The 15,835-nt window shown below is 44.6% G+C and overlaps 1 protein-coding gene across 1 annotated transcript in view; it reads right to left on the minus strand.

Annotated features, from left to right (window-relative positions):
• LOC138527266 (galectin-1-like) overlaps positions 1–15,835 on the minus strand; it is a 101,110-nt gene that overhangs the window by 20,122 nt on the left and 65,153 nt on the right. The window contains exon 5 of the mRNA XM_069638361.1: positions 7,951–8,134. Coding sequence (XP_069494462.1) covers positions 7,951–8,134 — 184 coding nt within the window. The remainder of the gene's footprint in view (positions 1–7,950; positions 8,135–15,835) is intronic.

Genomic DNA, 15,835 nt, shown 5'->3' on the forward strand with positions numbered 1-15,835 from the left:
CTCAAACTAAATGGGAGTTGTAGTTTTTATGCTTTGCGACTGTATATATTATTGTTTAATATTTGTTGCTCGAGAAGTGAAGTTGAGAGTGAAGCATAATCCTTTGCCTACATGTCCTTAATAGAATTATGACTTTCTATAACGTTAGTGTTGAAAATCTGAATTCAAATCATTCATGGCTTGAACCATTTTGAATTATTTATAAACCTTCCGAGTTAGTTCATTATTAGATTCGAATTGACCCTTAACACGATTGGCATTTTCTGATCCTGGTTCAAGCAGATTCAAACCTTTATGAACCTGAGGCACTGATTGGTTTAAATTAGGTTGAATGGATTTGACTCTGAAAAAAGATCCAACACTAGAATACATTAAACACTAAATTAAACCCCAAAAATGTGAGAAATGAAATGAAAATGAAGTGAAGAGAAAAAGCTTCCAACATTTCCAGATAGGTCATTCCAACACGTACACATCCATCTCTTTGTGCTGCAGTATTCGGGGTTCAAATCATCTGAATAATTTTCGGCTTCAACGCCAAGTGTTTTGAACCATTCCAGTCGGTTTGTACCCCCTTTTTTTTACATAGGTTTGACTGGGATTTAACGCGTTCTCCCATTCATAAAATCCAAACACTGAGGTTACAGAATGTTGCTGCAGTCTCTCACTGTGCATAATCGTATATTTGTGCAATCTGTTAAGCATCTAGAAGCCTAGATAAATGAACAGTGATGGCAACTCCTCTTAGAGTGTTTTTTTTAAAAAAAGTTATGCTTTTTTAAAGCGTTCTACGATCATAAAAGAGGATAGCTCAGGGGCAACACATTTGTCTTGGATGCAAGACAACACAGAGCAACTCAGGTCCGAATTTCGGTCCCACACTTAGAGACTGGTCTCCGATATTAAGTGCCTAACAAAAGATGAATTAATACAGAGCCCTAACACTTGTCACATGAACCAGAAGGATTGCAGATCTGGGTGCATTTCTTGTACAGCTACAGTCTACAGAGAGACAGTGGCCTGTCTTCTCCCTTAACATTTCACTGTTCAACCTGTGAGTCAAGAAGTCAAACCTTGGGTTCTGCAGATGCGTGAAGTATCTGAAATAGTAGGCTTGACTTGCCTCTAATTCTTTCTCCATTTCACTTTGTTTGCTGCATCAACACATTCGCCACTTTTTATTTTCAGTCTAGGAGTTAAACATTCACAAAGAATTACAGCTTAAAATCCTGCCCTTGTGGGAATTGTTATGTGTCTTTTACTGCCTTCAGCAAGAAAGATCCCACATGTTCCGGAGGTCTGGCAGGCAATAATCCCTTAATTGCACAAGGTGTGCACTATCACAGGTGTGCCACCCATGATGTTCTGCCTTGTGAACAAACATGGTCGGAGGGAGTGTGTCTTAGAAAAGCCTGTTTGTATTCCACAGCACACCATTCTCGTAGTGACAAAGGAGGTGAATTGGTACAGCACTAAACTCCATCAACATTGGAAACTTAACATTAACAATTAGAAACCTTTGCTTAAAAAAGATGTGAAGGTGGATTTAATAAAATAAGATATGGGAAAGCATCTTAAGGAACTAGAAAGCAAAAGAAAGGTAACTAAGTATGTGAAAGTGCAAAAGGTTTGCCACCAAATATGGAGTGCAAACTTTATGGCCGTGTTTTCCTTGGCTGGTCCACTCAACATATTCTACAACATTGATGCTTCTAATGTATCTCCCAAACCTACAAAGTGCTGCCTTTGCTGGACTGCCCCCATCCTAGCAGAGGTGACAAGGCAGCAGGGAGCATGTGCTTGTGCTGCTAAGCTGTTCATACATCATTCTCCATTAATGATAGCACTGGCAAAGAAGCAATCCCTACTTCTAGGATAAAGGAAATCGTGTGCATTGGGGCACAATGAGCAGAAGCTAACATGGGACACCCTTAGGGGGCACACTATACAGTATATGTATTTATTATTTCTACGTTTCTGCAGAATTTTGGAACTCCAGGAAAAGATATATAATTTCACTTGTTTTAAAGCCCAGACTACTTGGTGGGCAGCAGTGGTTTCACTTTTCATGTTGCCTTTTGCTGCCCATCAGCCTCTCCCTTCCTCCCAGTTGACACCTCTTACACTCGTGTATGCTGGAAAAGTGACTCACTAGGTTATTGGTGCTGCTGCAGACATCTTAATATAAATATCAGGTTTGCATCAAAATTCCTTCCCTCCAACCCTGATAACATTGCTCTATTAAAGTTGGGCAATAATATACCCTAATAGATTAGGGCGGGGTCTTTATTGCAAGATAATGACAGGCCACTAAATTAGGGTCTGAAGCAAAGACCAGGCCCATACATTGGGGAAGAGTCCTTATACTCCATTTAAATTTCAAACTTTGTAATTCTGCAGCAGGTTTAACACGAGCATGAAATAGTAGGTGCCATGTAAAAAGTAAATGGCTTCTCTTAATAAAAGAGAAAGCATTTCCAATGTTTAAGCTTCTCTTTGCTGTGTTTAATAGTTTGTTGCAAAATGGAGGTGTCTTGTTGAAATGAATCTTGCCTAAAAATGTAATGGCTGCCTGTTTCTTTTGAATTCAGAAAGTAGTTAATAGCAGTAGTTATTGACTGCACTCTAACCAATCTTATTTGGTGAGAGGAGGTCAATAACAATCTATATCTGCTAATAGCCCTTGCTATTTAAATTCCAAAAGACAATGCTTGTGTAATCTGCTACTTAAATGGTATGTTGTCTTATGATTTAATACAATTACTACGTTAAACTTGAATACTGTTATTTGCTATTTCCAGTTATTAAACTTTACTTTGTCATAGATGCAAATGCATAGAATGTGAAATTCTGAAATCCTGGCAAAAGCCTTACACTGCTTTCCATTCAGAGGACATTCTTTCCAATAGTTCTTAGTAAAGGAAAACTCTCCATAGGTAATTTGCCATAAGTAAGTGTCCTGCTGAGGTTCCTTAGTGTATGCACACCACTATAACAAAAGAAAGCATTCTCACTGTTGCCAAATGCATGCATTGTAATTGTTTCATCAAGTTACAGCTGCCAATGATAGGAAAGTTATCTTTAGGAAAATGAAAGGGCTTAATAGGACAGTACATGCCCTAGTTCATTCTACAATTGCTTACAACTGCACTCTTCTAAACATTGCATCTTATTCTATAAAATTGCATGTATGGTAAGGATGATCTTTCATTATGCATTGCAGGCTTAGAAACTACACTACGTATATCATATTCTACTCCTAACTCAGTTTGGAGGTTCATAAACATATATAATATCACTTTCATACTCCTATTATGTTCACTTAAAAGCATCCTCATACGACTACTCATTATGGGATTCTCTCAGGAAGACTATATTGCATGCAGATCCCTCTAGGGTTTCCAAATCTAATCTTCCTATCTTCTCTCATCATCCTTTCGTGTCAAAAACCTATTGTCCTGTACCACGTTTTATCACAACACGCCAACCATCTGACTAATCACACACTGTCCAGGAGGCTCTAATCTTGAACACGTATGTCATTATGTTGCACCACATTCCTCATACATACATATTTTGAAATGACGATACATTTTTCTCAACCAGTGATGCCACTAATCATCAGTTGTCCGTTTTCCTGGTAACAAATGATAATATTATTCATAAATGATAATCAATTTGAATTGTAGCAAGCAATGCTCAACATGACATGTTTCTGTTCTTATGCCCTTTATGCTGAACATTCTTCAGGAACAATACAGTCTTAGAGATTTGTATTCTAATCTTGGCAAAGGTTTACATATTCTTCGGAACAGCTATATAATAAGCGCAGTGTAATCATAAAGCCTGCACAGTTCCTCCTCACAGGAGCAATGTTCGTAAGATGTGCTGATTTCCAAAGACACAGGCTTGGTCTACATTGATCCCCATTATGGGGAGTAAACAGAGGTGTCTCATACATAATGGGTGACATGGTGCTGACCTGCCACCCATGATGCACCAGTAAAGCCAGCCCATTGAACACACTGAGCACTTCCCAAGCTGCAGCAAGCAGTTGAGGGAGAACACCTGGCCGGGCTTTAACTGTACCTGAAAACCTGGTTTCCCTTTGACAGTTGAGTACCCCAGAGCACATGCCCAATGGACCATGACGGGTCAGGGACGTTTTGCTTTGCATACCATATTGGGATGTAGGTTGGGTTACTGCAGGACTAAACAAGTCCAAAGGCTGCTCCTGCTTCTCCCTGCACATTCAGACACCCAGGGGCCATGAGCTGGAGCTTCTTGGGCTACACCGATCATGTGCAGGAACTAGTAAACTCTCCCTTTGTGCTGGTTCCTGTTACGTGCTACGCAGAAGTGGGAGGGCTGTTCTAGGAGCCCAAGGAGGGTATATTCTTAGTGTGGTGTGGCATTTTTTAATGACATCAAGGATAAAGCCAACATGATGAGTGCCTGCCCTTCTGAGACCATACTGTACTCCATTGTTGTAGCCAGTCTGGCCATATGTCCTTACTGTGGCATGGCATGGTTTGCTGACATCAAGGGTAAAGCCAACATGATGAGTGGTCTTATGTAGCCATGCTTGTCTACATTCGTTCATTCAGTATGGACATGTTTTAAAAATGTCTAGCCGGGCTGCACCAATGTTGGCAAATATGGCCATGGAAGAACTTTTTCTTACTGTTTTGTAGCATTTGTTAATGGCATATAGGGGTAAAGCCAACATGAGTGTTTTTATGTGGCTATACTGGACTACATTAGTGCAGGCCATAAGGAGATATTTTCCTATTGTGGCAGGACTTTTCCTACTGGCATAAAGGATGAAGACAACATGATGAGTGTTCTTACGTGGCCATACTTGTCCAAATGTGTGTGTCTACTCTAGACATGTTCTAAACATGTCTAGCCAGGCTGCACCGATGTTAGCAAGTATGGCCATGTAGGAACATGTTCTTACTGTGGTGTGGCATTTGTTAATGGCATGTAAGGTAAAGACACCATAGTGACTGTTCTTACATGGCTATACAGGACTACATTAGTGCAGACAATATGGGAATAATTGTGTTACTGCAGCATGGCATTTGTACAACCTTCAAAGTTAAAGACATCTTGATGAGCCTTATTACGTGACTATTGCTGCATACATTTGTACATCCAGTCTAAACATATCTTCTTACTGTGGCGTGGCATTTTTACTGACATCAAGTGTATAGCCAACATGAGGAGTGCCCTTATGTGGCTTTCCTCACCAATTTTGTTTTCTTACTGTAGCATAGCATTTACTACTGGAACCAAGAGGAATGCCAACATGAGTTTCTTATGTGCCCATGCTGACGTACATGTTTGCAGTCACTCTGGGCATATTTTCTTACTGTGGTATGCACATTTTTACTGGCAGGAAAGTCAACACGAGGAGTGCTCTTAAGTGGTCATACTAGCCTACTGTGGTGCAGCCAGTCTGGACATGTTTTCCTGCTGTAGAATGGCATTTGTTTTTTGGCAACAAAACCAACAGGAGTATGTTCTTACATGGGGATACTGCCATTTATAATGGTATGCTTTCATATAGTATAATTGCTGGCATTATGAGCAAAACAAACATGAATATGTTCTTATGTGGGAATATATTTGTGCAGACAGCAATGAATTGTATGGCACAGCCAGTTTGAAAATGTTTTTATACTGACACATATTGTTGGCAAGGCATCATGAAACTGCATTGGGATATGCTCCTGTGCACTGTTGGTGACTTGGCATCTAATGGATTTTTCTCATGTGTTGCTCTACAAAGCTGATTCCAAACTGTGTGGCTTTTAAACCCAATTTCTCATTAAAGGTGTGCTGTAAAATACACCATTTTACCCATTAGTTGTAAAATTTGCTGCTTGGGGGGAGATCCGGCATTCCTCCTCAATCTCACTTGGTTGGTTCGGTCTGCTTCACAAAGCTCGGTCACTACTTCATATTTGTGGTAAACATTTATGCCCTTTCAATTAAAAAATTCACCTTCCACTACTAGCAAAAAGTACAGAAACCCAGCTTTCCTTGCTTTATCTATTGTCTACACAACATAATGCAAACAACCGAAATTGCACTGAGGGGTCTGCACGTACAGCAGTGCACTCATATGAAGTTCCCTCAGTGGAATCAATGGGACAATCCAAAATGAACCCATAAGCATCTGTAGGGGGGAAAAAAAGCATTATTCTAATTAACTTTTTAATTAGCTGTGTGTGCAATTTCTCAACAATTATCTTCTTGAGATCTGGATCAATGTAATGCATTCATGGAGATGTATTTTAATGTTGTTCTATATATTAAATACATGTAAGCCTCTCTACCAAGTTTCCCAGTTTCTTGCAGCGACCTCGCGCCAGTCCTGTTTTTTGCTTCCAATTACATGCTGGAATTTGTAGTTTCTTTTTCCCATTGCAAGGGGGGGGCCTACAAGTCCCAGCATGCAGTGCGGCGAAAAAAACAGGAATGGCTCAAGGATTCAGCATGGAACTTAAAATCTTGGAAGCTATGTGTAAGTGAATATAATTAAGACCTCAAAAGTATGGGTGTATAATCATTTTGTAACTTTAGAACTATGTATTTAAGTTTCATTTAATAAAGCAAATAATGCTATAAAGACATTTTATGATGCAATAAACTGTGCTCTGAGGATGCTCTGGCAGGCATCTGGCTAAATGGGACAGAGAGCAGGTCTCCAGCAAGAGTTGTCAGAATTTGCCTCGACAGGAATTAAGTAACTTGGGAGATGAGCAGGAATCTTTAGCATAACTGTGATCATATCCTTCAAAGAACATCATGCGAACATACCAGTCACAGCCAAATTCCAAAGAAGAGACGCCAGTGGTACAAGGCTAAATCCTTTAGGTTTGGGGCAGCACTCCTTCCAAGAGTACTTACTGCTAAAACGTATATGAATTGGAAAGGTGATGAAGCGAACATTTGCAAGAAAATTACAGTGAGGCGCTTTGGAAACATTTTTGGTAAATATTTATTGCCATTACAACCTTGTCCTCCCTTCATGCCAACCCTATGCTGAATATGCATATTGTTGAATTTTGTCACAACCAATTGAGAAATATGCATTCTTATATCAAGCACCTCCTGATGTCAAACTGATCACTCCTTATGTTCACTATAGAAGTTGACTTTCATCTTATTACAGAAATTGACTTAAGCATAGAGTCAAAATATATATAAAATCGCATTGACTCTGGCCCAGAGCGATAATGCACAATCGTGATGTCTTCATCGTAACCAAATTACAACACTTGTGCACTAGCTAACTTTACAGATAATGAGTGTGAATGATTACTATGTGATTAATTTGATGGTCATTTTGAAGAGACCCAACTCTACTGTTCGGGGAGTCAACAAGCACAGCCCTGGGGATGGCTTGCCTCTTTCACAGTCACAGGGCACATATTACAATCCTACGTCGATAGAAGACACAGGGGAAAACATCAGCAAAGTGCATCAAAATGAAAATATTGCTCACCGTCATGAATCCCCCTCCCTGCCCCTTTTAAGTGGATTGTGAATTGAGAGGGCTCCCCTTTGTAGGAATAAATAATGTAGGATACCTTTGACATATTTACTGTTGAGACTCATTATTAGTGTGTAGGTGACGGTAAAAAACAAGCTATTTTAAACTTCTCCCATTGTAAAAAGGCAATCTAATTATGAGTTGGCATTGCAAGGGATACATATCCCAACAAGTGCCTTCCATGTTGGGTATCCAAGGCAGCAAACATCCCATGCAATCCTAGCGTATCATTGGGTGCTATCTTAAATACTGCAACCTTTTGAAATGCCACATGTTTTAAGGTTACCACCATGCTTACAATGAAAGTTTAATTGCCCTGCAGCAATTTTCAAGCATAACATTATGACTGAAATATTGACCAATGAAAGAGATGCAGTTTTAATTACCGTATAATGTCTTCCAGGAGTGAATGGAAATGGATGTTCATCACCAGCAAAGCGATCCTCTATTCCCCATTCGCCATTTTGCATTATGTTGCACACGAGGAGACTTTGGCAGGTGCCATAGTTAAAGCGTGGATCAAAGTGGAACAGAATATTGTTTTCATCTTTGTGGAAATTTATTGTGAATCTGTAAAAGACGAAGATGCCATAAGTTGATGGTTGTGCAAGATTTTGAATGCAAACAGCAGACAAATACACATGCATTTTCTTTTGTATATTCAAATATCAATTGCATACCAGATACCAATCCATCAGCCTCATCATCAACAGCAATGCAATAGCTGAATGAGATAGCTAAGAACACCTAAAAAATTCTATAAAACAGCTCACACTATTAAAAACAAACTATTCCAGACCACCAGGGGGCGTGAAAGAAGATGGCCTGCGTGAGAGAGGAGCTCAGCGCTTGGCCTTGAAAAGAAGTAATATAGGGGACCCGACATGACTTGGTTGGACGCCTGGAATATGCCCGGAGTGTTGCAGTGTCTAGCCCCTACCCACAGATCCCACATTGCAGTGCGAGCGATGATGGACAGATCGGGTCCTGGGCCCTGCAGTGCTGTCGTTTTAGGAGTGCGAATCATGAAGCGGAGTGACACTAAGGCACGCCACGATCCACAGAAATGTCCACGGAGGTGGTGCAGGGAAGACTGGAGCTGGGGGAGAACTGCAACCCCCCCCCCCCAGTGGAAGCCTAATTGACAAGAAGCACCGGAACCGTTGATCAGCCGACAGAGAGGGTGACAGGGAGAGGACCTGGTGGAGGAGGTGCCGCCCCCCAATATAACACAGCAGATGGTGGGAGAGTGTAGTGGTGGGCCGGATACGCCCGCGCCTGGTGGTGGCCCTCAGCCCGTAGCAGCCTTTGGTGAAGGATAGGGGAGTGCGGCCTGGACCAAGATGTGTATACCCTGGGGAGAACCGGGAAGAGCACACAGGCAGGGGCCTTTGAGAGGTGAGACGGTGGGAAAGTGCAGCAGTGGCCCAGACACGACCCAAGCCCGGTGGGGGCCCCAGACCCACAGCACCCTGTGGCGTAGGAGTGGGAGGAGTGGCCCGGTTCCAACAGGATAGCCCCCCGACCCCCCAGCAACATTGCAGCAAAGGCAGCCATACCCTGGTGAAGCCCTGGGAGAGCACACAGGCCCACAGAGGACTTGTAAGAGGAGAAGAGTTGTCCGCCTAGGGGGGCCACAGAAAGGACTTGGTTGGAGTGGCCTTACCACCCTGAGGAGTGAGAAATCCCCACATACCTGACAAGGCAGAGCAAGAGGGAGGGAAGGGCATAAAGACAGGCCTCACCAGAAAGGGCACTATGGCAGGGGTAGATGGAGCCAGACATGAGATTGGGGCCCTGGATGGCATACACCAGGATATCCAGGCTGTCCTTATGGAGTAAAAAGCATTTCGGGCAGAGGGCCAGGGTTCGTTAGGGGACCCTCACGGAAAGAGTCATAAAGGTGGAGGTCCACATGGAGGCACTGGAGCACACGCAACGCTCAACAGACATGGTGGACATTGAGGTAGAGATGAGGCTAAAGGAGCTCAACGCAGGGACAGAGAGGTCTGTTGCAAGGTGGATGACTTTGAAAACAGGGAAAAGGGGAGCAACCTGTGCATTCTGGGGCTCCCCAGCAGAGACACAGAAATGCCACAAGACATGGAAAAGTATGTGCAGTGGATGCTACGCCAGCTACTGAGGGCCCCAGCAGAGAGAGAGACATCAAATTTGATAAGTTCCACCAGGGCGCAGGTTCTGGCAAGGGACCGCGGTGAGTGTTGGCAAAGTGCCACTATACAGCAACAAGGAAGAGGTCTTGCAAAAGGCGCGTGAGCTGGACGCGATAGAATGGGAAGGAGTCCAGGTAACAATGTATGAAGACATATCGGTGTATACCCTGGACCAACGCTGTAAATGTATAGCCCTGATGAAATGGCTCCAGGAAAAGAGGGTGAGATATCGCTGGTGCTTCCTTTTTTCCCTGGCATTCGAGTTTAAGGGGGAGAATATTGTCTTACACCAGGGAGAAGAAGTGGATAACCTCCTTGAGAAATCGCAGAGTGAAGAAGCACAGCCAGAAAGGGAAAGTCAGTGGCAGCTGAGGGAATGTTTCAATAGTGCATTTGCCCAGCCTAAGGAGCACAGGAAGGAGGGGAGGTCAAGAGGAACAAGAAAGTCCAGGGTGCGGCAGTCACTGCCACCGAAATGAACGGGTGAGGATGAAAATATGAGTCAGTGGTGGGGTCATGAACAAGACTGTTGTCCCCTGCCTACCAGTCAGGGTAGAGGAGGCGAGGCCCACCACTAGCCTCCACATACCCTGGCAACCTGGAGATATCCAGGTGTCTCTACTTAGTAGGGCTATATGCAATTTGATTGTGGTAGTTTTTTCATAGGATAGAGTGGGTGGACAGGGTGGGGGGAGAGGAGAAAGGGAGGGCAAAGGACAGGCATCCAGCAAACATAGAGGGGAGCATTGGGGGCCCCACACAGGGCAGAGGTTTCTCGTATAGGAACATTTCCCAGAAAAGGAAATGGTCGAGCTAAAAATGCCAACCCTTAACCTCAAGGCTCTTGACTTCCCAAACAAACGGTCACTGACATATAAGCCTCCAGTTATTTGTCTTGTTTCTGCAGGAAATGCACTTTAGGTAGGGGGTGGGGTGGCCATTGAGGAGGGGGGTGGTGGGGCTAATGTTTTGGGCTTCTTATAAAGACCCTACAAAGGAAGGGGTGGGAATTGTGTTGGCAAGATCCTTCCAGATAAAAGGGCACCAGAAGGTTAAGAGGGAGTTTGGGGGAAGATTCCACACCCTCAAGGAACAGGTACATTAAGTAATGTTCATCCTGGTCACGGTATACGTACTGAATGTGCACCAGCTCCCTTTCTTAAGAAGTATCTTTGTAGCATTAGAAGAATAGGGGGAGGGACATATGCTAGTAGGGGTGGATTTTAACCTAGTGGGCGACCCGAGTTTGGAATTGGTGGTCAGCGAGAGGTTTTACGACCAAGCAAATGGGGAAAGAGAATAGGGGCTTTGCTAGCCTCCTAGAAGACCACTTCTGGGTTGACGTTTGGAGGGCCTCCGACCCTCAGGCTGGTGGTTACACTTTCTTTTTGCCACGCCACATGACCTATACTAAGATCGATCTCCTGCTCATCCTGAAAGAGCAGAAGAGGGACATTACCTGCCCTAAGGTATAAACAGTCACATGGTCGGATCACAAGATGGTCATGGCTTCAAGGCAGTTCAACACTAAATGGAGGGCCACCCAAGGAAGGCGCTGTCATGACGTCCTGCTTAGAAACCCAATTTTCAGGGAATTTCTGGGGAAGGAGATCCACTCGTTATTCGAGACAAATAGCACAGGGGAAGTCCAGCCCAATCTGGTGTGGGTTGCCACCAAGGCTACAAATAGGGGGACTGCTGATTGTGGATGGGGCACGGAAAAAGCCACAAAGGGGACTCATTGAAAACAGATTACCAAGGGAAATCTGGGGGTTTAGGGCAAGGCTTACTGGGAGATCCGGTGACAAGACAGCCCTATTGAAAGATATTTTAGATAAGAGACAGTCATTACATGCCACACTAATGGGAGAGGTAGTCAAGAAAATGAGATGTGCCATGCAATGGTAATAAGAACAAGGCGATCGTGGGGGGTCACTGCTGGCCAACAGCGTCTGGGGAAATAGAGGGCACAGGCATGTGGAAAAGATCAGGGACAAAGATGGGGGATTGGTTTGACCGCAGGAAGGAATCCCTGGATGCTTTGCGGATTACTATGAGGCTCCAGAAAGACTCCAGATCCTGGGGAAGATTCAGTTAGGACATAGCTGGAAAGCCTGGCAATCCTAAAGATCTTCATTGAAGCTATTGCTGTTTTGGAAGCCAAGATTACAGCAGAAAAATTAGTGACAGCAATAGGGAAATTGAAGGCCGGGAAATCCCCGGAGGAAGATGGGTATATAATTTCAAGAATTGCCTGCAGGACAGCTGGCAAAGGTCTTCAATGCCATTAGTGAGAGCAGTAAGTTTCCCCCTTCATATTTAGAAGCAAGAATAGTAGTAATACCGAAACCGGGGAAAGACCCGATGTATTGTTAGGCATACATATTGTCATGCCTAGCAACTGCTCTTCGTTTGGCCTATAGGCAGTGAGGGGCACCGGTAGGCAGAAGCCGGCCTCCACGCCTAAGGCCCACAAGCACAAGGCCCTCCCTATCTGTGGCACAGTGCATCAGCTAGGGCTGGCTGAGAACACGGCCGGAGTTGAGGGATCAGCTCTCCCTCCACCCGACGTCCCTGTCTACTGCAGGAGCAGCTAGACTTTGAATCCTCCTGCCTGCTAATATCGCCCACAACCAGCCGTCGTTCAAGCTAACGCCTACCCTGATCATCCCACGTCAGGAGACCCATCACTGGATGATAACTTGATTTCACCAGGCCAGGCTACCTGGCTGACCAGCACGCCCCACATGGAGCTGCTGCTCCTTGAGTTTTTCACCTAAGAAGGCTTCTTCAAGCTCTTTTTGTTTACTTGGTTGCCTAGCAACCGCTCTTCGTTTGGCTTATAGGCAGTGAAGGGCACCAGTAGGCAGAAGCCGGCCCGCCACACCTAAGGCCCACAAGCACAAGACATTCCATGCATGTGCCTGTCCGTGCCGCTGTGCCAGACTCCCACCCGCATGCCCCGCTGATTGACCAAGTGCTACACCACTGTGTCTACTATAATCGCGAGTACCTTCATTTACTTCCAAACTTTGTGCCCACCTGTCAGCCTTGCCTTCCAGCACACATTGCCTCCGCAAGGTCTATACTGCACCCCCCATTAACAGGGAAGGGTGAAAAAGAATGTGCCCGATACCCCGTTTGCTCCTTCCCCAACACTCCTGCCCGAACTAGCCTACCCTGCTGGCCGAATCCCATGGCACACTCCAGAGCGCAGTACACTGGCCATGTAGGGGCTCGCTCACTGTAATATCAAACTGCATCCCGCAAACTGTTAGAAATGATATCTGCAAACTGCTTCTTTTAAACTGTGACTATTTGTAAATGCAAATGGTATCCTCCAAACTGTTATTATTTATTTGGATATGAAAAAATGCATTTTTTAAACTGTTAGTAATTGTATCCTGCAAACAATTTTTAATAACCTCCGGCCAAAGCCACCTAGCTAGGCTGCTGCACTGCCCACATTTAGCCACAATTCGCTAGAACTAGGTACTGCTCGGCTCACTAGAACTGTGTTACCTGGTAGCTGCATCCTCCAAACTGTTATTACTCATATGTATGTGAAAAATTCATTCTGTAAACTATTAGTAATTGTAGGGGAAAACTACATCCTACAAATTGTTTATAACTACATATTGCTCAGTTCATGAGAACTACATTGTCTCATTGAAATTGTGTGCTGTGTGACACGTTAGAACAGTGCACTAGAAGTATGTACCCCACAGCACCTGCCCTTGCTATGGAAGCCGGCGCTGGCCACGCCCATCTACGCATCATGACACGAGCAGACACCTACACAACTTCCACCAGCCAAGCACTCTCTTCCACCAAACCCTTCGGACATTCCCCCCACACCTTTTCTACCATCCTTCCTCAGTAAGCCCATGCCTACCTCACCCAGCAACAGCTCACTACCCATCTCCCCATTAACTTCCTAGCTGATAGATTAGCTAGGTTAAGATGCTGCACTGAACCCCAGCAGCACCCAAGTTACCCGAGACCTTCACCCATTAGGAACCACTTTCTAGGCACATGCTCCAATTACGCACCTACTAACACTAAACCTAAGCGGACAGAACAACCCCAGCACTCCGCCAAACCCATCCCTTCTATGGCACCCATCGCCAAAATTGCCCCATGGGCAACTAAACCAACTCCAAGCCACAAAAAAAGCCTGTCCACCCCACTTCACTGTGACGTAATAAATTTACGCTCTCTCGCAGCCCACGCCACAGAGATACATGACTTGATCACCAACCTAGACTTGGATGCCCTTGCCATCACAGAAACATGGCTCCATAAAGCATCAGGCCCAGCCATTGCACTAGCTTTGCCACCAGGATACACCAACTTCCGACAAGATAGACCCATCACCAAAGGAGGAGGAGTAGCCCTGATCGTCAAGGAATCCCTATCAGTCAGCCAAACTAACTCACCACTAGGTGGTAACGCTGACGTTCTATCTGTTAAACTCTCCCTCTCACCTAACTGTACCATGGCTATCCATGTCATATACCGCCCTCCAGGCTACCTACTCAACTTCAATGGAAGCCTACTCCATATGCTAGGAGATAACTTGAAAAACACCTCAAAATCCATCCAACTTGTGGATCTCAATTTGGGTTTCATTGACCCGAAAGATAAACAAGCAAAGTCCCTGGCCACAGCACTCCAGGACATGGGCTTCATCCAAAACATCACAGACCCTACCCACACCAAAAGACGTATCATGGACTGGGTAGCTGACCACAACTGTGCAGCAGACATCAGCTCAAACACTCCCTGCCCCTGGACAGACCACCACCACATCCGCTTCTCCATCCCAACCACCACCTCTATCCTCCAAACCAACTCTCCCGCCCCACCAGCACTAGCTAGATGTTCAGGTAATTTGACTATGGATATGATCCTCCCACTTCTTGAAGTGCAGGCCCTCAAGCCTCCTTTCTCCAACAACCCCCTGGTGTTAGTTGAACAACATAACAACACAATTAAAACAGCCAACAACACCATTGCCCCCCTAGAGAGCAAGAAAGCGAAAAGAAAAAAATCACACAAACTCCTGGTTCACTAAGGATCTCCAAGAACTATGCTCCCACAAGCGCAAGGCGCTCTCCATTTGGTAAACTAACTCACAAATATCCACGCTAGAGGCGTACAAAACAATTACTGTAGAATAATAAAAAAGCCATCATCCTAGCTAAATCATCAGCCTTTAATTCCAGAATCTGTAACACCAAATCTGAGTCGAAAGAGCTTTTCGTCACCTTCAAAGAACTGGCCATAACTGCCACCTCTACACAAGATCTGGTGAAAGATGAGGACTGGTGCAGCAGAGTGCAAAAAGCCATTCTCGAATAAATAGATCTTCTGCAGAAGAAAATTAAAACCCACTTTAATGCATTACCGTGTGCCAACAGGCCCACATCTCCCACGATGAACCATATCACTGAAGACTTAACACTGTTCTTCTTTAGGGTAGTAACTGAGACTGAAGTACTAAACATCATCAAACAAACCAAACCATCCAAATGCAAGGGTGATATCTGCTCAGCTAATCTCATTCAAGACTGCACAGTAACACTAGTCCCATTCATGACAGCCTTTATTAATGCACATTTGCCGCTGGCACCATCCCCACCTGTCTCAAAGAGGCCTGGGTCCGCCCCCTCTTGAAAAAAAACAACCTAGACCCAAACTCACCGAATAACTACAGACCCATCACCACCGTTCCCTATCTGCTGACAATTCTGGACAAAGCCGCTTATTTACAAATCCAACACTTCCTCGAAGTGAACAATATCCTTGGCAAAAGGCATTTGGGATTTCGCCCACGCCATTGTACTGAGTCGGCCCTTTTGTACCCCAAGAATCAACTAGAGGAAATTATTGACAAGAGGAAGCCTGCGCTGCTCCTTGATCTATCGGCAGCATTTGACCTTGTTGATCACAAGACACTCTGCAATCAACTCGAAAACTCAGCACACATCTCCCCTGATGCTAAAAGCTGGGTCATCTCCTTCCATGAAGGAAGACTCACGAGAGCCTGAGCCCCACCAACCACCATTCACTGCAGAGTCCCTCAAGGCTCAAG

This window comes from Ambystoma mexicanum, chromosome 14, assembly GCF_040938575.1.
Source record: "Ambystoma mexicanum isolate Mex_15411 chromosome 14, UKY_AmexF1_1, whole genome shotgun sequence".
Lineage (NCBI taxonomy): Eukaryota > Metazoa > Chordata > Amphibia > Caudata > Ambystomatidae > Ambystoma > Ambystoma mexicanum.